The 24,704-nt window shown below is 39.5% G+C and overlaps 1 protein-coding gene across 1 annotated transcript in view; it reads left to right on the top strand.

Moving 5' to 3' along the window:
- The window catches only part of DOK6 (docking protein 6), a 490,286-nt gene extending 465,698 nt beyond the window's left edge, over positions 1–24,588 (top strand). Inside the window, exon 8 of the mRNA XM_090039593.1 lies at positions 10,987–24,588. Within this exon, the coding sequence (XP_089895719.1) occupies positions 10,987–11,126 (140 nt within the window). The 3' untranslated portion in view covers positions 11,127–24,588. The remainder of the gene's footprint in view (positions 1–10,986) is intronic.
- The last annotated feature ends 116 nt before the right edge of the window (positions 24,589–24,704 follow it).

The following is a 24,704-nucleotide window of genomic DNA, read 5'->3' as shown; positions in this document are numbered from 1 at the left end:
TACATAATTTGTTTGGACTAAAGCTTCATTGCATTCTGTGATAGGAAGAGAAATTCAAAATATATGTGACATGAGTAATACAATTTCAGCTCAGGCGGTATCCTCAAGTAGAAATAAAATATATTTCTGATGTGCTGTCACAGAGAAGGAAAGTGTGCCTGTCTTGAGTACTTTGCTAAATGTACATGAAAAGAATTATGATACCAGAAAACTACTGAAACCCACAAGCAAATTTTGTCTTCTGCTGCTTTCTAATGTGTGAAAGCCTAAATGTGACACACTAAAATACTATTCATGCAAGAATCTTATAACACAGAAGACTACATTTCTAATGAGAGATTTTGTTCCTGTATCTTCAGTTTCAATGTTGCTTATTTCAAAAAGCATCCATAACTGTGGAGCCTCCGTAATGGTAAGGTTAGTTGTTCAGCTAAAGGAGCAAACCTGGAACTGAAGCTATTAGGACACTCCAGGGCTTTTTCTCTCTGTCACTCTAGAGACCCTGAGAAAAGTGACAGAGGTAAGGTTTGCCTCAATGGCATATTTCCAGGCTTGAGTCCTGCAGGAATGGGTAAGTGGGACTTATTTTTCAGTGGTAGCCTTGAGAGCAGCTTGTAGTCAGTGCAAATATACCCAAAAAGGCCTTTCTGTATTTTTAGACTGAGTTTATGGGGTTTTTGTTTGTTTGTTTGAATTAGGCACTGGCATTATCATTGTAGTGGTTGGTCTTCTCACACCCAGCTAAGCCACTGTTTTATCCAAGTTTTTACATTAGTGACTAATCTCAGAATACCGGGCTGCCAATTGGCTATGACTCACAGCTTGCTCACTTCTTCAGCAAGCATCAATTAAATCAATTTTCTCTACTCTCCCTATTACTCTGCAAAAGAGCATTTAGGAGTCTGTTACTTTGTGAAAACAGCTACTGAGTCCCTCATACTCTCTCGGATCCTTTGGACATGGGTCTTCTAGTGTCATTTCAAAATGTAACAGAGGCAGAAGAAGAGGCCAGTTTTGCAAAATCATCCTCCTTGTGTCATATAAGTAGCTTTTCATTAGCTCAGATGTCTGCAGGGAGAAGGTTATGAAGATGCATGCACTGTGTATATTGTTCTCCACTATTAATTCACCATACCCACCTCACTGTACCTTCATATGGAATTAATGAAAAAGTTAAAGTAGCTACAAGCTATATTCATGTTTCAGCTGTCTTCTGGGTCCTTTGCTCCTATGAACAGCCCTAAAAATGGTTAATGTAATGGTCTCTGGTAATGGGGTCCTAATGGAACGTAGAGACAAGGTTTCCTTAAAAATGGAGATCTACAGTGTGAAGTCTCATGAGGGTAGACCTACACATTCACATTAGGGTTGTAGCGTTTTCCTACTTAACTCGCTCCTGTGGCTTCTCCCATGGGAACTAAATGGCCGAATGTGGCTATGAGGAAGATTATTTACAGATCATTTTCATGTACAGCTACAGTGCCCAAGTGGTAAGGCCAAGCATAAAGATATTCCATTTGCAGCAGGCACAATAGGAATCTTTCCTCAAAGTCTATCCAATAGGACAAAAGCACCTCCACAGGCATCATTGTAATTTAGAGCTTGGGATAGACTTCATTTAGACTTCACATCATTTTGTGTAGGAAAGACCAGGGGATCTCCTTAGCATATTTCTTTCCAGCAAGGTCCCAGCTTCTATTCATAGTAAACACGTTGGGACCTTGTGAATCTAACTTCTAGGAGGGTGGAGTCTAATGGAGTGGAACCATGTTTTCATTATAAGAGAGCCTTCCTAAAGAAGGGATATGGAGTATTTCTCGCTTAATCCATTATTAAGAAATTTTCAAATGGCCATTAAATATAGTTTGAGAGAGTACTTCAACTTTAAAATTAATTACCGCATGTAAACTAGACCCTATGTAAATTCACTCCATCATTATCATGTTTAGATTAAATTTGCCTTAGAAAAACCTTCATTATATGGGGTGCTAATAAATCTAATGACTACCATGAGCTGTTTGTTAATCCTCCTAAAGTAAATTAACTCTTATTTAGAATTAAGCTTACCTATTCATATAATACCAATCAGGTAAGAGGGAATTAAATTTGTAAGGGAACATATCAATGAATTTAGACTCTCCATATGAATCAAACAGAGTGAGCAGGTGGGATCTATGAGCTGTGAAAAAAGGAAGGCCATTTGGTGCCAATTCCCAGGGAGCAGCCAGACTCAGTCTTTTGCTTTTGCAGAGTTTATACAAAAGAAAATCAAAGGCCACAGCATATGTGAACTAAAATACAAATACAAGTTGCAGCAAGGGAAGTTTAGGTTAGATATTAGGAAGAATTTTCTCAGTAGGAGGGTAGTAAAACACTGGAGCAGGTTACCCAGAGAGATGGTGGAAACTCCATCCTTGGGGATTTTCAAAACCCGACTAGACAAGGCTTTGGCTGGGATGATCTAGTTGGGGATGGTCCTGCTCTGAGCAGGGGTTTGGACTAGATGACCTCCTGAGGTCCTTTCCAACTCAAATTTTCTATGATTCTAAATAATCATTTCTTGGCACATAAAAAACCAAAATGGGAACTGTCTGCTTTTGGGACATACCGCTGCTCATTGGGCGTATCTACATAAAATGCTAACAGTGCAGTAGCCTAATAATACTGTGCAGTAGCCCATCACAGCACAAACATTGCTAATATACTACTGCGCAGTATTATTAAGCATCACTTGAAAAGCATCACTTGAAAAGCATTCACTGGCATTACTGTGCAGTTGCTGTGGTTACTGTACATTTATTTAGCACTTGATTATGCAAGTACTAAATTAAATGTGCAGTAAGAACTTCACATTAATGAACATGTAGATGTGCCCACAGTTATTCAGACTTGCATGCATACATACACACACACACACACACACACATATAGACATACACATTTGTGTGTGTGTGTGTGTGTACATACATACATACACGTATATGTATGTGCCTATATATAGGTATATCTATATCTGTGTATATATAGATGTAGAAGATGCAGAAGAATACTCTCTCGCTCTCTCTCTCTACACACACACACACACACACACCCCTATATATTCATATATACACACACACTAGCCAATTGCCTGTCAAGAATGATGGGGGGGGTAGGGGGCTGGGATGAAGTGCCACCACCTAATGCCCCATGCTGCCACTGTTCTGCCTCTTGCAGGGAGCGGAGTGGGAGAGACAAGGCCAGCTCCCCCATCCTCTGTCTGGTTCCTGACTCAGCTTCAGAATCATGGCAGTGCTCTTCCACTCATGGAGCACTCCGATTGGCTGTTTCCATCAGCCAGTCAGAGTGCAAATAAAGTGTTACGGACAGACAGACTTAGACTTTTATATTAGAATATATGTATATTGCTAAGGGAAGACAGTGGAAAAGCAGTTGAGGTGTCTTGCTATGGCTGCTCTGGACTCATGCTAAAGATTGTGTTAGCTCTAGTTGACCAAGCTGTTTATTCAGGATGCAGAGTTAAAGGATGTGCTACCAACTAAAGAAAGTGGTGTATCTTAAGCACACTAACTCAATAAGCTATTAAGCTCAGGATGACCTTTGATTTGACTTAACTTTGAGAAAAATGTTTTTACAGTAATCATTTTTAGATTAATTTTCCATGGGTATACCATCCACATGGAGAGAGGAACAGATCCAATAAAGGAGCTGGGTGTCAAAAAGTAGAAACCAAATAATGGTGTTAGACACGAAGGCTCCATATACACTACATGGGAAGAACAGAATTCAAAATATGCTTAGGAGGAAGTGCTTGTGGAGCTAGCTAAGTAAAGCCAATGGTATGTCCAAAATTCCTGATGTTTTAGGATCCCCATCCTGACCACAGTCCAAATTATTTCCTAAACATAGACACCAACAACCATTTTTTTTTCAAAGAACAACAGCTTGTTAGGTCAACACCAGCCATCACAAATCACTTTTTTTTATATAATATCCTAGTGATTAGAGAATTCATCCAGGAAATAAACTACCTGGGCTCAACCCCTGCCTCAGCTTCAAATCTCTTACCATCCATCCTGGACAAGGGAGAAGAGATGTCATATATCTTGATTTCAAAAAAGCCTTTGATATGGTATCCCATGATCACCTCTTGGCGAAACTGGCCAGTTGTGGCCTTGGGTCCACCACGATCCACTGGCTGGGAAATTGGCTCCATGGTTGGACTCAGAGGGTAGTAATTGATGGATGTCAATCATCATGGTGTCCTGTGACCAGTGGGGTCCCCCAAGGCTCTGTCCTTGGACCCATATTGTTCAACATCTTCATTAATGATGTGGACATTGGAGTCAGAAGCAGACTGGCCAAGTTCTCCAATGACACCAAACTTTGGAGCAAAGCATCCACACCAGAAGACAGGCGGGTGATCCAGGCTGACCTGGACAGGCTCAACAAATGGGCGGACAAGAACCTGATGGTGTTTAACACCGAAAAATGCAAGGTTCTCCACCTTGGGAGGAAAAATCTGCAGCATCCTTATAGGCTCGGCAGTGCTACGCTGGCTAGCACTGTGGAAGAAAGAGACTTGGCCACAAGTCTCATTGACCACAAGATGAACATGAGCCTGCAATGCGATGCTGCGGCTAGTAAAGCAACCAAAACACTGGCTTCAATTCATAGATGCTTCTCAAGCAAATCCCGGGACGTCATTCTCCCCTTGTACTTGGCCTTGGTGAGGCTGCAGCTGGAGTACTGCATCCAGTTTTGGGCTCCACAATTCAAAAAGGATGTGGAGAAGCTTGAGAGAGTCCAGAGAAGAGCCACATTCATTATCAGAGGTCAGGAAAAGAGACCTTATGACAACAGGCTGAGAGCCGTGGGGCAGGCTCAGGGGTGATCTGATGGCCACCTATAATTTTATCATGGTGACCACCAGTATCTGGGGGAACGTTTGTTCACCAGAGCGCCCCAAGGTTGAACGGTCATAAACTACCAAAAGACAGTTTCAGGCTGGACATAAGGAAGAATTTCTTTACTGTCTGAGCCACCAAAGTCTGGAATAGTCTGCCATCAGAGGTGGTTCAAGCACCTACATTGAACACCTTCAAGAGCAAATTGGATGCTTATCTTGATGGGATCCTATGACCCCAGCTGACTTCCTGCCCCTGGGGTGGGGGGCTGGACTCAGTGATCTTCCGAGGTCCCTTCCAGCGCTAATGTCTGTGAAATCTATGAAATTTTCAGACAAGTCTATGGACAATCTCCATGTGCTGAAACTGTGTCACTGTGCAGAAAAGAATGCAATATTTATTGTATTATTGAGAGAGTGTAAGAGGGAAGACAGCCCTTATAAGTTAAGGCATTCACCAGGAGAGGGGAGTCCTGGGTTATAATCCCTAGTTCAAGGCCTGTTTCCAGATTTTTACATTAAACAGTCATTGGATAAAATGCATAAGGGGTATGGCACAGACTACAGATATCTTGAACATATATATTATGTATAATATATCATAAACTATAGTTTCTAAATATACACACACACACACACACACATATAAACATATATATATGTATTATTTATAGATATTCAAGGTATCAGTGGTCTGTGCCATTCTCTTTATGCATGTGTGTGTGTGTGTGTGTGTGTGTGTATATATACACATACACACACCCTCACACCCCCCTTGGGAAAACCTCGTTAATTTAAAGTCACCAAAAAATTGTAATTTCAAAAGAAACAGATTTGAAATAAGTGCACCCATAATAATTTGCATATATGCAACTTAGTATGGTCGGCACAGGCTTAGTTGTGCAGGAGCCCGTGCAGCTGTTATATAGAATGTTAACAGAAAAACCTGGCTGTATAAGCACTGTTTCAGTTTTATCCTTTTGTAAACTGCTCTAAGTTGTAGCATAAGCATTTGATAAACACACTCTTGAAACATATTTCTATGTATGTTTATGCGTAGCTCAAGCTATATAAGATAGTAGTTCAAAGCCAAAAGGCTTGTGAATGGTATGATTCATGGGGTTGGGTTCCAGCAGAGTCAACAGTCTTTAAACCCACAGTGAAGTCCACAGCCTAGCACTCAGTATGTGTGTATGTACTCCAGATACCCACCACAAAGGATCCATGTGCTTGTCCCCTACTCTTTATTGGAACCAGGCATTCTTGTCACAAGTCCTAGGATGTTCCAAAAATGTATATGCAGATAAGCCATGGTGCCATCTGGTCCAGCTCCACCCCATTATGCGTGGGGCCACACTGGTCACGTGATGGGCCAAAGGAAGGGTCAACAGAGCCTCTCGTGCATAGACATTTGGTGATGTTTGCTGGACATTTAAGGCTGGTAAAAAAAATAGAAATCATTGGAAATGAGAAAAATAGGCACTGCTTAGCTGTGAGTGTGAAGAGGAAGTTGAATTGTAGTCAATGTAGTAGTTCACTATGACTTGAAAAAGAGTTGGCACCGAGAGGGACAGAGCATGATGTTTTATTCAGATGGGCTACACTAATCTAACTTTATGGTAGGTTCCCACTGGCATATTTAATAAACATGGATCCTAGCCTTGGGCTAGGTGCTTTATGGGCATGTTTAATATGGGCTGCATTCAACCAACTTTGTAGATGGCTCCCATGACTGAGCATGTGCTGCCTCTGGCAACAGTTTAGTGATAGACAAAATATTTAATGGTCCAAGAAACCAGAAAAGTACTTCAAATTTCAAAGTACCCGTATATTATCCATATCCTAAAGCATACAGAAACCTATCAGCTGGGGAATGAAAATAGCTTCAAAGTATTCCATCCTTTGAACTATTCAGTATGAAACTAACAAGGTTTTACTCTGTGTGTGTGTGTGTGTGTGAGTGTACACCCTGATATGTGTACATATGTATGAATTACCTTGGTGAGCTGAAGATGCAGAAGAATAAGGCTAATACTTTGCATGTGAACTTTTGTAGCACCAGTAAAATATTTGCATTAAACAATCCACTAGGTTCACTTCATAACCTGGTTATTTTAGTTTTTGGGACGTAAAGGACAAGGCAACACATGTTTTAAAAAGAAAAAATAGGTGCTTTGGAATAACAAGTCAAACACTTATGATCATAAGACTGCTTTATAGATAAGTTTGTGCTAAGGCAAAGAAACAACGGGTCATTATGCAAATCCCAGAAAAATAAAAAATGAATAGACAGCCAGTTGACTCTTCTGTGCATGTGAAATTCACTCACGAGTAAAGCTTTCCAGATTGGCTCTTTATTCTCAGACAACATAATATGCCAGTCTGCTTTTCTTCAATAGTTTTACTTTGCAGTTCAGCCCTCATTGCCAGTTTACATTGTAATGCAGTTTAATGCAAAAGCTTCTTGAAGCAGAAAACATTTAGACCTGGCATCTCAGTCAGGGTTTTGGAAGCTAATGTTAATTTAATCCAGTGAATAAGTAGTATAGCTACACATACAGAATGCATTCTGCTTGTGCATGCTATAAAAGGGATTTTGTGATTGTTAAGTTGCCACTGGGAATGCTGCTTTTGTTTTTATTATCTCTACCTTTACTTTGTCAGGTTTTGGGGTTGGGTTTTTTTTTTTTTTGGCTTAGTTTTTCCTGTCTCTTGATATTGCTACTCATTTCCTTACCTTTTGAGGGCTTGTAATTTTTTGTGAAGCAATAAACTAATTGCAGTGCTAATAGATGTGTCCAAGGGCAGCTGTTATGTCAAGGGTTTGCCAAAGCTGATTAGCTACATCCTTGCTGTCCTTGAAATGCTAACAGTTTTGGTCAATCTAGAAAAATTATATTCTTCAGTGTGAGACCATTAGACCTGTAGAGTCATTCAAAGTCAATATAAATGTTTTTGTTTGTTTTGTTTTGTTTTAAACAAAAAGGGGGGGTTGTTTTTTATATATATATAGTGACATTACTAAATATATTTTAACCAATTTTTTCCAATCCCATTTCAATACCAGCCCTGAATTGTGATTTCTGAAGATGAAACAAATACTTGGTACTAACATAGTAGCATGCATTTAAGGTGCTCAAAGAATTTTCCTAGTCTTAATTAACTAAGGTAGGTTATCAGCAGGATAGCTATAGGGAGTCAGATAAGCTGGGCTCTGTTCCTAAGTTTATCATCAACTTTCTGTGTAGCTTTGAATAAATCACTTGTAACGTCTCATGACTCTGAAGAGAGTCATGAGACACCTTACCTGACAATGCAGTGTCATGCAGAGATATCCAAGCTAATGTGCTTACAGACACTGTGGGGATCAGAAAAAATATAGTCATGTTACTGGAAGCAAATTCATCTGCTGAGAAGCAAAATGTATTAGCCCAGGTGGATTGCCACACTAACATGTCTATACAAATACCAGTAATCAAACTAGCATATACAGCTTGCTCAGTTCTCTCTCCACGGGGCTGATTAGGCCAAGGTCACACTTAAATTAATTAGCACTGTTTCCAGCAGATCAGATTCTGATTCCTAATCCAGTGTTCTATCATGTTCCATCTTTCATTAATGCTGAAGTATAAATACACAATACTAATTATGATACTGGTCTTTGACTAAGCATAAGACTTTAGCTTATCCAGGCAATTTGTAAACATTAGGCTTTCTATGAGTTTTTCCCTTTGAAACCACTAACATTATTATTCAAATTAATAAGAATGGCTTTTATTCCTTAGTTAACAATTCAATTATTAAATAGCACTGAACATTTATGAATTACCATAAATGTGCATGATGTTCTACAAAGTAGAGAATAAAATGTCTGTCCTGCCTGATCATTTTACACTTGAATGGCAAGAAGTCACAGCACCATCTAAGCTATATAAAGTATGGTTCCATTAAAGAAGGGGCTCTGAGAATCCATAGGGAACAAGAATTTATGGAAGAGGGGGCACATCTACATGAGATGTTTACTGTGGAGTTGCCTATTTGGCTCCACAGTAAACATCTTGGCATCTACTTCTTTATAGCAGCTGACATGACTGGCTGGGGCACGAGGGTGCTTCAGTGCAGGGGTACGTTCTTTCATGCCCCAGTCAGCCCTTCTGCAGCACACTGAGCTGAGCAGGAGTAGCCCTGGGCTCAGAGGCTAACTCCCAGGGCCCCCCACCAGCTGGGACTGCTCCAATCCAGCTCAGTGTGCAGGCACACATTTCAAATGGCATATGCAGGAGTAATAAACCCCAGTGCAATAAGTGCCAGAGTTTGTTGCTGTGCTTTAATTGCACATGTAGCTGTGCCCAGAAAGACTTAAAAAAATTAAAATGTTAGAAAAGAAGTGGGAGACTATTCCAAATATAAATGACAGCACAAAAGAAGAGCAATTTGGTATGTCTGGAATCTATTGAAAATGGGCATTTGACTGATTAAGGATTAACTAATTATGTTCTGTTGTGGTGAATGTTCTTTATGGCTTTATGGGAAGGTGGCAGGAGGGCAGCTGGGTATGCTGGCGGCTAGAGAAGGTGGTAGGGATGGTGCTTAGGGCATAGTAAAGAATAGTAAAGGCTTCTTTATGATTCATTCCATCCAGGAAGAGCACACACAAGCTGCAGAGGCTTCCTAAGCCTGATGAAGGGTTTTTATACCCGAAAGCTTGCTAAAAAATATTTTTTCCATCTATTTAAGTTGGTCTAATAAAAAATATTAGATTCACCCAAAGAACCTTATCTGCCTACTCCTAAAAGTACTCACATGAATTCCCCATACTTATGCAAACACTGAAGACAGTACAGGATCAAATCATATATAGAAGGAACCTTCAAGCATCTGGCCCAGATTGTTAAACATATGAAGTGTTGCAACACCCCAGGTATAGGTGGTCTTCTGCCTAATGGAATTGTTAGCCTCAAATTTGGTGCCAAGTTTTCCTAACAGAAGCCCACTAGACACCAAAGTAGATGCCTAGGCACAAGTGAAACACAGAGAGAAAGGGCAGGGCTTTGGCATCTAATCTAGTGTGTCTGGTGAGTACCTACTTCTTGTCAGGCACTTCTCTCTCCTAGGGTTTCTCCCATGAACCCAATCCTGGAGTTAGACATCTAAGCAAGGTCAGTTGCTTAGGTATCTATGCCTGGTTTCCTGTCCATGAAAACCAAAGAAAGGGAAAAGGCACCTCAAAATAGTGAATGGTCTAGTGGGTAGGATACTAACATGAGGTATGGACCTGGAAACCTTTGTTCAATATCCTGGATCTGCCCGATTACAGCAGGGATTATAATCCACATGTCCCACATCCTGTGCTGGTGCCCTGATCACCAATGTGAAGTGGGACACACATGATCCTTCTGTTATGTGCCCCCACCACCACCTAGCAGTAACCAGCACCTGGCCTTTTTGCTATGGGGTCTGACAGATGCTGGCCATGCCTACAGGTCTGTGTCCTGCAAATGAAGCTTTTTTCCCACCTGTAGGCATTTCTCACCAACTCATTGGTTGTGAAACTGTGCCAATGCTGAGATGGCTTTGTTTATAGTAAATGGCAGAAAATTAGGTGTCCACATGCTTTAGATGGCAGCTAAACAGTGGTTACATGTAAAAAAGGTGCCTAAATGTTGAATGTAGGTGTATAAGAGGCTTTGAAGAACTGGACCTCTCTACACAAACCAGGGAGTAAAACAATGAATCCGTAAAAGAAAAGGAACTGTAATCACAGTGAAAATATGAGTTTGTTCTTTTTCTTCTTTGTTTGAAAAAGAATGTTCCTCTGTTAGTGGGGCACAAATATAGATAGGTAAAGAGCATGAACAATATTGTATTAGTCAAGACATATGCCCGTTCACAGGTATGAAGAGTACCTCAAAGGTGTTTGGAGGACAATAATCAAAGCGTTACATTAGAGAGAAAAGAGAGATTGGAAACCCTACTTCCTAACCAATTCAGAGACAACCTTTCGCTCAGTTGTTTTTGAAGTTTAGTAAATTGATTTATGGCAAACCTTTATAATACACTGTTCTCTGCCTTCCATCCAGGTCACAGTCTCGGTTCAACAAAGGTGTCTCGTGCACAGACGTTTCCCAGCTACGCCTCAGAGCAGAGCGAGGAGCACCAGCAGTCCCTGTCGCTGTCTAGCAGCTATGGATTCAGCTACAGCTCAGGCCTCATGCAGTGACATACAGAGAGCAGCTGATCAGAGAGACAGTCTAGCCTGGAACCTGCCAGTAGGGTCAGGAAGTCACTTGCGTCCTCAGCAAAAGACAAAATATAGTGAAAACTGAGGCCTATCAGCTCCGCTTGGGTTACAATGAAGATTAAAAGCTGGAGTACAGCTTCCCGGAAGGAGAGGCTAAGTCTTTTATTTATTTTCTTCTATTTTCTTTCGTCCACATATAAAAAGAAAAAGAACTCCAGTTGTAAGCAAGTAATTGAAACAAATGAAATCCTGTTGGTGCGAAGGTTTCTGCATGACAGGACATGCCCATCCTAGGGTTGGAACATGATGACACAATATGAGGTTCTTGCCATCCATCTCCATTGTCAAGTTTGCCTATCTCCACACTTTATGACAGTATCCACTTTTATACCCTGGTGGCCACTTACTGATTCCAGTCGGTACTGTAGACATGTTACCAGTTAAAGAGCATATAGATGCTGCATATATTATCCTTAGAAATAGCAAAGTTGTAATTCTAAAAAGGAATGAACACCTTTTTAATCAGGCTCCCATAGCTACCATGGCTAGACAGATATATATTGTGGGGTGGCAGGTTAACATTTTCTAATACATTGGAAAATAGAATTCGTTGCATTAAAAGTAAGATCGTTACCTAGTGCGTATCTAACCATAAGTTTCTAGGGGCAAATTGTGTGCACACAACTATCATGAATACCACTGAAAACTGTGCGCACACAAAGAGAAGGATCTGGCCCTGCAGAGTTGCCTGTTCTGAAAATTATTTAAATAGCAAAGTCTGCTGTTTGACAAATTGAAAAGAGGAGAAGCTGTTCTTCAGACATACAAATCTGGGCTGAGTTCTTCAGTGTCAATCTTATATTCTCATTACAGACCAGGATTCTCAATTGTGCTATCGCTGAGTTCCATCCTTGTCCTTCTGGTTAAAGTTACTTGGTTTTCTCAATTTATTTCCCAGAGAGTTTTGAGATGCAAACTGCATTGTGTATGTGGTCATGGATCAATTATCCATTTCACTTGAAAAGACTTGGAGCAATTCTAAATTAGAACTTTCTTTCTTTGAGGTACATTTAACAAAAAACAAACAACCCCCTACCCAAAAGAAACCCAAAACAATAAACCATGCAAATTGCAATTTGGAGTTTGGGATTAGTAAGGGAGACCTTTGAAAGCACCCCCTTAGGTGTGAGGAATGAGTTTCAGCTGTTCTGAAGAGTTCAATGTTCATAACGGTTATCAATTATATATGTACAGTATGTGATGCTTTGAAATTTTTAAAACTGGGGAGGGAAAGATCTGCTCACTGTATTTTTTGTGAGGAGACCTTTTATTCCATTCCTGGTGTAGAACAGATTGCCATAATTACCCAAGGAATTTCCATCATTATTTGTTTGTTAGGATTGGTAGAGGACATGTAACAAGGAGAACCATAGATTTTTCCAAGTACACAGTTTTCGCTCTTGTAATTTAACTTGAAAAGGGTCATTTTTTATAAAAAGGTACCAAAAAAAATGTCTGCTTTTGATTAAACCCTTATTGATATGGTATGCTCAGCTTCTCTCCAAACACTTTACAGGCTAACAGATTGTATGTAGTCTTACATACCTCAGTGAACAGCTGCTGAATGAAAAAGGTTTGTGATCTGTTTGAATGAATCAGTGGCAGCCTGCAACAATTGAGTTTATTTTTGCCTTTCTTTTCCTTTATTTTGCTCTGTCTCCACTACTACCACCACATTTACAAATAGAACAGCTCTATCTGTATAACATTTGGATGGGCTAACACCACAGTGAAAAATTACCACCCCACAGTCAACAAACTGCACCCATAGTGCACGCTGAGATGTGCCCATCAATACAAATTCATCTGCACTTCCCTTTTTGAAAAGGCAATCATGTTGACATTTTGTTTCTGGGAGAATGTTTGCATTTGCAAAGAATACATGTAAAATTCAGTACAAAGGGTCGGATTTTCAGCATGCCAAATTTGTATCCTTTGAGGTTCTGGCTCAATATTTTTTCTTCTCTAAAACTGCAAATGCTGCAACTTTCCCACAAAATATGTATATTATGCACTTTTTTCCTCTAAGTGTCTTGGTGTGATTTTTGTTTTACATTTTGTCACCTCAAATATCACATTCATATGGTTTGCTTAGTGATGCAAAAACTTCTCTCTTAATATTTATGGTCCAAAGTATAAGAATATGGCAAGATAAAAAACAAATACCAGGACATTAGAAGTTCTTTCTGGCCACATGTGCATATAATCCCAAATCCTGTCTCTGATGGTGGCCATTGCTTGTACTTAAGATGAGAAGATAAAACTCAACAATGCACTCTATTGCAGGGAGGTAGTATCTGCTTTCTAACGCAGCTGGTGGCCACCTCTTCTAGTAATGCATGAGAAAAGCCTGTGTACTTTTAGCCTACACATCTGCATCATTCTGGGCTTGTAAATACCCAGATGTTATTCATAATAAAAGGATTAGCCACCTACAGTAATTCCATTAATTTGCCTTCGCAATGGTATACAGCAATAATTTTCAAACAAAGCATATTTAAGTACTTGTAGCAATTTTTTGCAGCCACAGGTATGCAGTTAATTCCATGATAAAGGCTGGGAACTAGATACCAAAATCTATCGAGAATCGTTTTGACAAAAACAAATATGTAAAGAAGTTAGAGACAGAAGCAGCAGCACTTACAGTACCCTCATCAGTTGGAAATTGGACCCCTGAGAACCAGAGGTATTCGGTGGCAGGTGAGTAAATGAAGTGAATTCATTATTTGTGCCACTTCAGAACAACAGATGATAACCACTTTCAAGGGCTTTCTATGTTATCCTCAGAAATGATCCTCAAAAAATGTACTTCCTAGGAGAACTGGAACTGGCAGGTAATAGTTGAAGGTCTTACGAGAAACACTGCCTTGAAGGAATTGCTTTAACATATACCTGTTCTATAAGATGAGTGAATTCCTGCTGAGACACCTTTCGACAGCTCCTAGTGGTTTTGCCAGAAGGAAGACATCCTTTTGGCTCACTTACATGGTTGAGCTGCTGCCTAGAGACTACAAGGCTCCGTAAGGGACCTGGGGATCACACAGATCCCTGTTCAAGTCTCGGCTTTGTTCATGTGCAAGATGCACAAATAGGATGTCCCCTCCTAAACCAAGATAAAAAGCACTCTAATTTCAGCTACATGGCTGTAGAGAGCAGGAGGGCAACATGTCTTCAGTGGTACCCAGATACAACCAAGAAATGTAAAAGGTTACCAGTTTTAAAGCTGTTGTTTTTATCTTGTTCTGGTAACATGAATACGTTAACTGTAATTTTAAACTTTGAGGATACCTGGGTGTCTATTTGTCCCTGTAAACAAGTGGTGCACTGCATAGTTATGCCTTGTTACCAGAACATCTCAAATACTTACGTGCTAAATTGCCACATGCTGATGTTTCTAAGCTATAGAATTCACTTAGGGCAGGAAAGGAGAAGCAGGATGGAGACGAGTGTGATTTTAAGGTAGCAGAAGCTCCTTAGAGTACACAGTGCACTCCTTGTTTTGAAACACCTACATTTTGGTCATTATCTGTCACTTTAAATTGACTTTGAGTGCATCCTGTCCTTACGACAGAGCTTTTTGCCTGTCCACTTTCAAAAAGATAAACATCTTACAATCTGAAACACAAAGTATTATTTGTAGAATAAGTCCTTTGGAGCTCTGTCTTGGACTTCTCAATTCTGTTCCCAGTTCCACACCTGCACCCTATCCTAAGAAAATTTTGAGAGCAAGTGAAAAAAAAGACAAACTTACCAAGAAAAAAAGATTTACAAATATGTTGGTAAAATAAATGTAGGAATTAAATCATACCCAACTAGCCAGGAAAGCTGTTCTGTTTCATTCTAGCAAAGAGCTAATAGAGTTTGTAGCAAAAGTTTGCAATTGATAGCATTAAAATAAGCGGGAATTGCATAGTAAATAAAAAGCACACTGGTTTAATTGTTTTTCTTCAGCCCAGCCTGTTTTTACATCATGCAGGTTCTGGGCCTCAACATCTGAAAAAAAGGAAGTATTAAAGTGGTTTCTGCAGCAATAATTTATATACTTCAGCCTGCAAACATCCTGTTTGGTTACTCATTTGGTGAGCTGTAGGCAGCCTCTGAGAACCCCTGTCTTTAAATCATGGGTAGTACCCCACAGACATCCATCCTAGCTTGGAGTAAACACCTATGTATGCTGGCAAGAGTTGGAATTCAGGTTTATTCCTTTATCAGCCTTGACTTTATCAGCACTTCAACAGGTGTTACTTAGCACCAAAAATGCTAGTGATTTCTGAGACGTCTATGCAGTAAGAACTGACTGAGATCTCAGCACAGACTGTGGTTACCAGCATTCTGGGCTGGATTTTAACGAGTAACTAAAACCCGAAGGCTTGGTTTCCTATGACAAGATCTCAGACTTTTGAAGCACTACACTTTCTAAGATGAAATCCAGCATTATTAATATGCAACTATTCCTTCTAGTGAAGAAACCTCTCTCTCTCTCTACTCATCTCCTCCTAGTTTTTACAGTTTTGAAGCTTTTAGTCATTTTATAGCTTCATGCATACAAAAATACCCTTTCTACAAAGTTGAGAAATGAAAATCAGGGCATAGGAAGCAGGAAACCCTTACTTGACTATGTGAAGGGTTAGCTCCCACAGAACTGAAATGACTTTTCTTTAACAGAGCAGTGGCACTTGTTTTCCTTTTTTTCCATAAGAATTTACTGGTCAACATACAAACACTAGGTTCCCATGACCCTTCCTGCCACCCATCCCCAGTACAAAATAAGCTTATATTTTGCTAGTAAAATGTAGCTGTATTGCACATTATTGTAGTGACACACCTGTAGCATTTGAACTATGAGATTAAGTTTTGATGCAACATATAAGTTTCATGGATGCAAATTCTTCACCTCCTGAAAACAATAGCTTATTCTTTTTGTACTATATACAAGTATTTACCTTCTGATTGATTTTCTAAAAAAGTTGTATGATATTTGAACCACAAACACCTATCAGAATAAATTGAATGTTAAGAGTCACAAAGATATGAGAACCGGAGCTGATTATCTGACAGCTACTGAAGTAACATTAATCAGGTTTCCTCTGTAAGCCCAGCCACTCAAAAACAAAGAAGTCAAGGAAGAAACGAGAACAATAAATAAGTCCACTTATTTAGGCATCTAAATATCAGGTTAGAAGTCTGGGTTTGATTTACTAGGGTGAAATCAAAGTTCTGTTGAAGTTAATGGGGTTTTTGCCATAAAATACACTATTCGTTTTTCTTCTACAATTTATTCCTATATTTGATAAACTAAGTTTGTCTCTCAGTTGTGCCTTACAGCCTACTTGAGCTTAAAACTGAGGCATAACTGAGAAGGGATTTTGTCCTATTTCTTTCTTTTCTCATTGTTTGCTGAGTATGTAAAACTGCTCCTGAGAAAGGAGTTAAGCCCTTTCTGAATTTCACATTTCACACTGAACAGTATTGAGAAAGGTTAAATTTTGGCCATATTCTTTTTATCCTGGTGTGTGGGAAGTGTCAGGAGAACAACTGAATACATTAGCATCATTCTGTGCTTGTTACAATCATAGCATTGTCAAGAAAATGGATATATTTTTCAGTGTTTTTTTCCTGTAACCTTTTTTGTGATCAAAGTTATACCCCATTTTTAATATACAATAAATTCTTGTTCTTGGCATATATTTCATTGTCTTGTAACAGACTGTTATAGGCACAGAAAATAGCACAAAATGAATCCAGTCTCTTGAGAATTTTACACCAATAATGAGAACAAAGATAGCACTTAAACATCTATTCTCATCACTGCTCTTTCATGAAGAAGAGAACACAGTACAAAATAATGCTTTCTTTGTGTCAATATTAATACTGTAATCTTTTAAAGCTCTTCAGTTGACAGGAGGTGTTTCAATTCTAGAGGTGCTTTTATAAAAGTTGTCTTGCATCTTCATACCATTCTAAGAAAAATAGGCAATGTAGAAAAATAGTATAATGGCATTATGCTAACCATTATACTATATATGTACTCATGCTTAACAACTTATTGGCACTGTATCTTGCATCAAAAAGAGCACAAGAGCAAACAGTGGCATTTTCAGGAGAAAGCAGTAGGGTTCTCAGAGGCAACAGAAAGGCTAGGAAGTATCACAGCTTAGGAGACATGAAACACATATAGTACTGTGCCCTGCAACATACTTCATTATAATGTATAGCTTACACTATTGGGAGTGCATTAGTGGGAGGTACGAGCAGCACCTTATGCTCATCTCTGATCACAAGATAAAACTCAAGTAGAAGCATTTATAGCATAGACAGGGTCAACTGAGTGTCCAAATTAGCCTTTTCAGAATACGACAGTAGCAATCCAGTTAAGGTTCATTGATTAATCCAGATGCAAATATATATATCTCTACACATATCTATAGATATATATATTTGCTGTATAAGTTATGGAATTCACTGCAGCAGTATATTATTGAAGCAAACAATTTGAAGCATTTCAGAAAGGATTAAACACTAAGATAAATAAAAATGGTGTCTTCGGTTATTATAGATAAAAATGCATACAATGTGTTCAGTCCTCATGTTTCAGGCCATGTCACTCATAAATGAATCCTAGTGAAAATATGCCTTCCACATTACAATTATGGGGTTTTATATCTTCCAGAGGAAGCAGCAGAACCCCTAAAAAGTCTATCTTCTTGCCAACCTTCTTTATGAGAAAGTGTGGTGTTGACAGAATATATTTAAACAGAATTAAAATATATGCTAATCTACTTAAGAATATGAGAAAAAAATGCTGCAAAATGTACATATGTTTGTAGGTTAGCATGCCTAATAACCTACTGATCCCTTAAATCATGATTATTTAATATTGTAAATTACTTAAAGTTTGCCAGAGAAATTGCTGTAACAGTCTAAATAAATAATATAGATCAACAACATTTTTTTTAAATGCTCTAAAACACATTGAAACTGGCTATTTTGTCGTAAAAGGTGAAAATATGCTCTTTATTAAACATTGACATGTATTGGGTGCTTCCATTATCTCTTTCACCCTTGCACTTTGTTGACTGGTAAAATGGCTGTGCTTAAAAATTTGCCAGTTGCCTTAGAAATACCAAGGTAAATGTATGAAGCTATCTAATATTCCAGCAATTTCTTATATTATGTATAGGGAAGTATAGGGCAATGCCATAGCAAAGTAATCTTTTTAACTAAAGGTGAACTGGTAGATTTTTGTAGGTACCAACCTACCAAAGCAGATACAGTATGAATGTTTGTAGTAGACACATTTTGCTAGCAGAATGTAATGTTATAATGGTGAATTTAATGGTAGAAGTCAGTTCAGTTTTATGAGTCCTGGGGATAGTTGCAAAATTTTCAAAATATTCCATGTAATATTTTGGTTGGGATCTTCATCGATAGAAAATTATCACATACAGCTATTTGTTTCAAAATGTGTTGTATTGGTTTTCACTTTGCCCAAGGTCCAGGATTGAGGAGCTACCTGAGTTGTCTGAATTATAGCTGAGCTTTGATTAAGACATCAAGACAGTCCCATTTTCTAAGTTATTTTGGTCCCTGGGCAGGAAATACTTTAGAACAATCCTCTCTAGGAGCAATGGGGAACGAATATAGCATACATAGACTCTGGCACCACTTAGATACCTAAACGGTGAACGCGGCCCTGTATATCTTATAAAATTACTCAGAAATTGGAGAGAGTCATCTGATGAACGTTGAAAGTCAGGGGGGAGGGGCAGGAACAGAATTAATGGGCAACATGAAGTATGTAGAAACAGATTTCAGTCACAGCATTCAGCAAGGATGTCTGGGACCAGGACCATGAAGGTGAATAGATGCCTAACTCAACCTCCCTTGAAGATCCAAATCTGGTTTCAAATCTACACTTAGACATTAGGGCCACATCCAGACAAGCATGGTCGTGCGGTATGTGGTGCCGCAGACATGTCTGTGGTGCCACATACTGCACATTCAGTTGTTCTTCACACTGCAAGGGAGCAGCAAGGAAGGTTTTTTTGACCCCTGGATATCCAGTGGTCAAAAAAAACTGGAGGAAAAAAGTGGGAGCAGAGCATGCACGGGCAGTGTGCACCCCTCAGAAGCAGAGCTGGGCAACCCAGAGCCATGCCAGACATCCACACCACACCACACCAAACATCCACACCATAACCACTAACCACTAACTACAAAAGCATGCACCCTTTTTGTCTGGCCCTGTGGCAAAGTTTAGATGCCTCCCAGCATCAACAGGAATTACTACAGAGCTTCAGTAGCAGTTAGGCATGTAAGTAGAAATATCTGTGACCATATAAAAACTCAAGTGTAAACATGGAGGGAGCTTTGCAGTCCAAAGCAAAGGCATCTAAGAAATCTTATTTCACCTTTATGTTCCTCAGTTCTGCATACATGTATACATAGCTGCATAAGCAGTTTTTTCACATTTACACAGATTTCGGGTCCTATTTTCCTCCTGCATCTACTCAAAAGGTGCCATCATAACTGATCAGCCCTATGGGAGAAAAACTAGGTGCAAGTCTTCAACAGTGTGGCCAGAGAAGGCTCACTTCTAGAAACAGGTGGCTTCCATCTTTCAGTTACTAGCTTAGTGATTAACATGCTTGCCCATGGAGTGGGATACTCAGATTCTTGGCTTCCCTGCCCCCACCTTGTTTGGAGGGTATTTAAACTTGCATTTCTTACTGCCCAAACAATTGCTCTAATCGCTATACCATCAGATGGGCATATCACAAGGTAATCTACAGCGCTTCTCTTGAAGGCCCACTAGACAGTCAAGAATGGAAGATATGTGAGGCCTGGAAGTCAGTAGGCTATAAGAAATACAGCTTAGTATGGCAGACTCCAAAGGTGAGGCACCTTTAGCTCTGCCCTAACTTCACACTCCAGTGGGGCAAAAAGTATGCTAGTGGTGTCCATCCCTTTTATCCAGTGACAATTAATGCAAGAGGGATAAAAGTCAGTGAGATGGGAGCATAGCCTAGAATCCAGGACCCCTTCCTTTGTAGGGCACTACTTAGCTTACAGAGCCATATAACGTCTGGCTTATTTTCTTCATGGCCCTGCATTTCTTCCCTGTTGGCTTTCTTCTGAAGCAGCTTCATGTAGACAATTAGCTACTTCTCTGGTCAACACTTAGCCCATATCCTGCTGACTAACACTATAGTAAGAAGTGGGAAATGCATTCAAATTCTCTCTGGACAAGGAAAATTAAATACTCTTCCTGGGCAAAGACTCTGACTCAGTGTTTTTCAAACTACCTAAAGTCACAAAATGCTTTCATATCACTTCTTCTGCCTCAGAACCCCTATCCCTAGTTCTGTGGGCTATGTGAGCTGATCTGGAGCTAGGCGACCAGGCCTAGCAATGGCAGCACACCCCCACCCAGCCTGCTTTGCCATTATCCCCAAATACTTTGTGGTAGAACCCTGATGACCTACCATGCTACCCCAGGACACTAAAGAACAGTTTGAAACCAACCGCTCTCACCCTTAAGTTGTCAGTCTGAAATGTGGGAGGCAGAATTTTGCACCTTTGACTGGCAAAAGAGTTTTAAGCAGTCCCAACTGGGTAGCAGGTTTGAGGGTTGGCCTTCAATGCAGGAGCAGAGGCGTAACAGGGCAGCTGTACATCTTGGGCAGTGGCAGCACCAGCTGGTAGCAGTGGCAGTGTGGTCAGTCACAGCTGTGGCTATTTTTTGCACCCCTTCTTCCCCAAAAGCATCACCTGTGGCTACTGTCCCCATTGCCGCCCCCTCCAAGTAATGTTAATATGCAGGGCTTAGGAGGAAATTTGGTCCAAAGATCCTTCCTGAAGACACCTCAGTCCACTGCCTCGCAACACCATTCCCTCATCCAATTCCTTCCACTGCTAGCAAACACAACCCCCCCCCCACACACCCCGAAGGGGGCAGAGGTGAAGGCAAGTCGAAAGTAGCATGTTTGTAGGGGGGCCATCGTAGAGGATATTCTGTTTTTCTGCTACTCTGTCCTCTATTGATACAAAACCCAATGCCTTTATGTCCTCTATTTTTCTCTTGAAGGCAAAAATAGAGGACATAAAGGCACCGGGTTTCATATCGCCAGAGAACAGAGTAGCAGAATCAATAGAAGACAGAGGACAGAATCAGTAGAGGACAACTGGACTGTCCTCTGTGATGGCCACCCTACATGTTTGTTATGATGAGGGCATTACAAGGACAGAAATCATCTTTGGGACATAGGCACAAAATTAAGTAAATACAGTACTAGGGAAAATAATGCATTATTCCAGCTCTCCTTCATATTCCTCCTACACCCAAAGTATGATCCTGATCCTCTTTCTGGCTCATGAAGCCAAAAGATGGCTGCTTTCACAGATTGAAGTTCCACAGTAGCCATTTTTTCCAAGTGTTTTGTATTAGAAAATGGAGAGCTTTTCTTTAATGTATTTTAAGTTTGAAAGTTTTGACAATGCCGTAAAGCACAGGATTTCCCTTTAAACATGAATCGATGGTATAATTGTTTCTTTCTTTGCACACAGCATACACAAAAATAAATACTGGCAATGTGTTGGTATTAGCATCACTGAAAACAAGCCATCTTACCTTTTATTTAAAAGTTTTTAATCAGTACAATGTCATTTTCTATATTACACAGTGATTAAATATTTACTAAATAACCATATGAAAATGTGCTTTAATTCACATAAATCCTCATCAGATGTATCTTAATTATACTGTATTTCTGGAACTAGACTTGGGTGAAGAGGAAGCATTGTTTTTGTTATCCTTAAATCATGCAAAATGGACTGTGGTAGACCCATACGTTGGCTGCTGTCTTGTGCTTATGTTACCAATAAAGTTTTGATTTTTAATTATTTGGACAAGCTTTAAAGGGGGAAAAAAAACCCAACTAAACCCTCTATTTCAATCCTAGTCACAAATACCTTTACTGATGCTATTTTACTGTTAAAATCAGTCATAAAGTCCCAAGAGCTACCTTAAAAGGAGCCCCCGAAAGACTAACTTTACATCACGCACATTTTGAAATAGCATACCATCCCCACCTCCACCCATATTCATAATGCAAGAGGTTTAAAAGGTCGATAACTTATATAAGCCACCCTTGCTTAGACATTTTCCCTATACTGGTTGTCACTAGAACTGACTTGTAGTTACTCCATATGGGGGGGGGAGGGCCTGTAAATTGTACTCTAAACTTATAAACTAACTTGTAATTGTGTGGTATCCATTGGCAAATGACTTAACTGACTTATGTCAACTAATTTGTTTCTCCTGGCCAGGTTCTTTTTTTCTGAAGTCACATTGTAACTTACTGAGTTTGGGCCATTAAAGACATTGACATATTTAATTTTGAGGGGTTTTTTAAATGCTTTCAACTGATGTTCAGCTGCTGTTCACTGATACTACCGTTTACTAGAAAAATAAAAATGTTGCTTGGTCTGCTAACTGGAAAAAAATTAAATTATTGCCCTTAATGTGCTATGTGTAATGTGATAATTTTCCCTGTGAACCATCCTGGTAGAAGAAAAACATTTATGGAATGTGAATTAAAATAGATTAAAGAAATGCAAAAGTGTGAAGTATAGATTTTTTCCCCCTTAAAACTGGTAAACATGGAATTACATTTTGGGGAAAAAAAGAAATGAGCAGAAAATGTAAGGCCCCCTCAATTCCATGTCAGCAAAACAAGGACACTTACCAGAAACCAGCCATAATAAACAAACTGATTCTACAGCTACTCAAACCAAAAAATTATTCTCAATAAAAGCAACTCCTCTTTATGCTATGTTGAATAATCTGGACACACTTGGAGGGGAATCTATGCCAACTTTGTGGTTTATATATGATATGATATTGGGAGCTCTGATTCGGACACTTGCACGTAAAGCAGTCATTATATTATCTTTTGGGCATTTAAATATAGATGGGATCACCAGATCTCTGACAGAGGAAAGCCCCACTGCTACAGGGTTTTACTTGTAATACTGTGTACAATTAAGAATGATATAGTATGACATTTGATAACTCAGGAAATAAATTATTAATAGTATATTTCTGTGTAGCCTCATCTACATGATGCAAATCCATAGGTCATGTGCAAACATTTAATATTTCTTAACTCCTTCAGTAGGTGGAAAAAGTAAAGTACCCCTTGTAATGTGTATAGGTATTTGTTAAGGCATTCACAGAGCCAAACAGTGATGTTTTCTAATGGTGTTTGACATTGTAAACAATGAAACTCTTCAGTGATAGGTTAAAGGACTTTTTGTTTGGGTTTTTAGTCTTTAGCACTTCTCAGTTTTAGCTGAAGTGTAAGATAACTGCACAATGCTGTGATCTACCCCATAGTCTGAAACACACGTGCCCACATGATGACCAGAAGAATCTAGTTCACTGTTTTCTCATTCACATGAAAACAGCCTTCTGTTGGAAGAGACTAAGTAGAAATTGCTTTTGCTGTCAGGTTGCTGCCAATGCTCTTTCCCAGCCAAACTAAGTGGCAATGATAATGAATCCTTAGGCAGAATAATGTTGCCTTTTCCCTCCTTTTCTAGGAATGTTCAAGTTCAATGCTATTTTCACTGACATTTCAAGAGAAAGGAGGTACCATGCAAAACAGGAGTGATTCATTGGTCCTGGCATACAGAATATAGTATGTTATGGCATAATAGTATGCAGTTGTATGAGACTAGCAGTCTTCATGCTAACACCCTCAGTTATGTGGGTTCTGTCCTCCGTGACAAAGTGATCATTCTACACATGCACACAAACATTCCCTGAAAGCACTTGTGTAGAGGGCCAACAGGATGTATAGACCTCCCCCACTTCTTAGGTCTGTCTTCTGGTTTTCTTTGTTTGGGGATTTTTCTTTCTATTTGTGTGTTTTCTTCTATAGGTTTCTGCAAAATATATATACATACACACACACACACACACACACATCTATATCTGTGTGTGTATATACATATATATCAGTTTGTGAATGTTCTTATCCATGCTTTTTCTGCTTTGCCTCATTTACTCATGTATTCTCCATGGTCTCATTTATTTTTTGTGCAACTAAATCGTACAATAAATTATTATAAACTATAACTTGCCTATGACAGAGTCTTGTGGTTTTATTTTTATCCTGAGAGTTAAACAGTCTGCCCCAGCCCATCTCAAAATCATGCAAGCCCAGGTGACTGTAATGACTGCTGGGAAAGTCTGCACGAGCTTGGGGCTCTATCAGATGGACAGCGCCTACTAACTCTTAGGGTGCGGACGCATGACAAGATTTCTATGCAATAGTTTACCTGACTTTTACTCCACAGTAAAATTTACTTTGTAATAAGGAGTGAGTGGATGCACCACGTCTTCCAAACTAAGTATACCATTACAATGTCTGGCCACTAGATGGCAGGGGAGTCAGTTTGCATTGAGCAAGTGACTGCCCCTAGATGTAATAC

The sequence above is a fragment of the Crocodylus siamensis genome, chromosome 3 (genome assembly GCF_052110815.1).
Source record: "Crocodylus siamensis isolate JL-2025a chromosome 3, ASM5211081v1, whole genome shotgun sequence".
Lineage (NCBI taxonomy): Eukaryota > Metazoa > Chordata > Crocodylia > Crocodylidae > Crocodylus > Crocodylus siamensis.
Note: the sequence above shows the minus strand (reverse complement) of the source record. Positions and strands in the feature narration are given on the sequence as shown.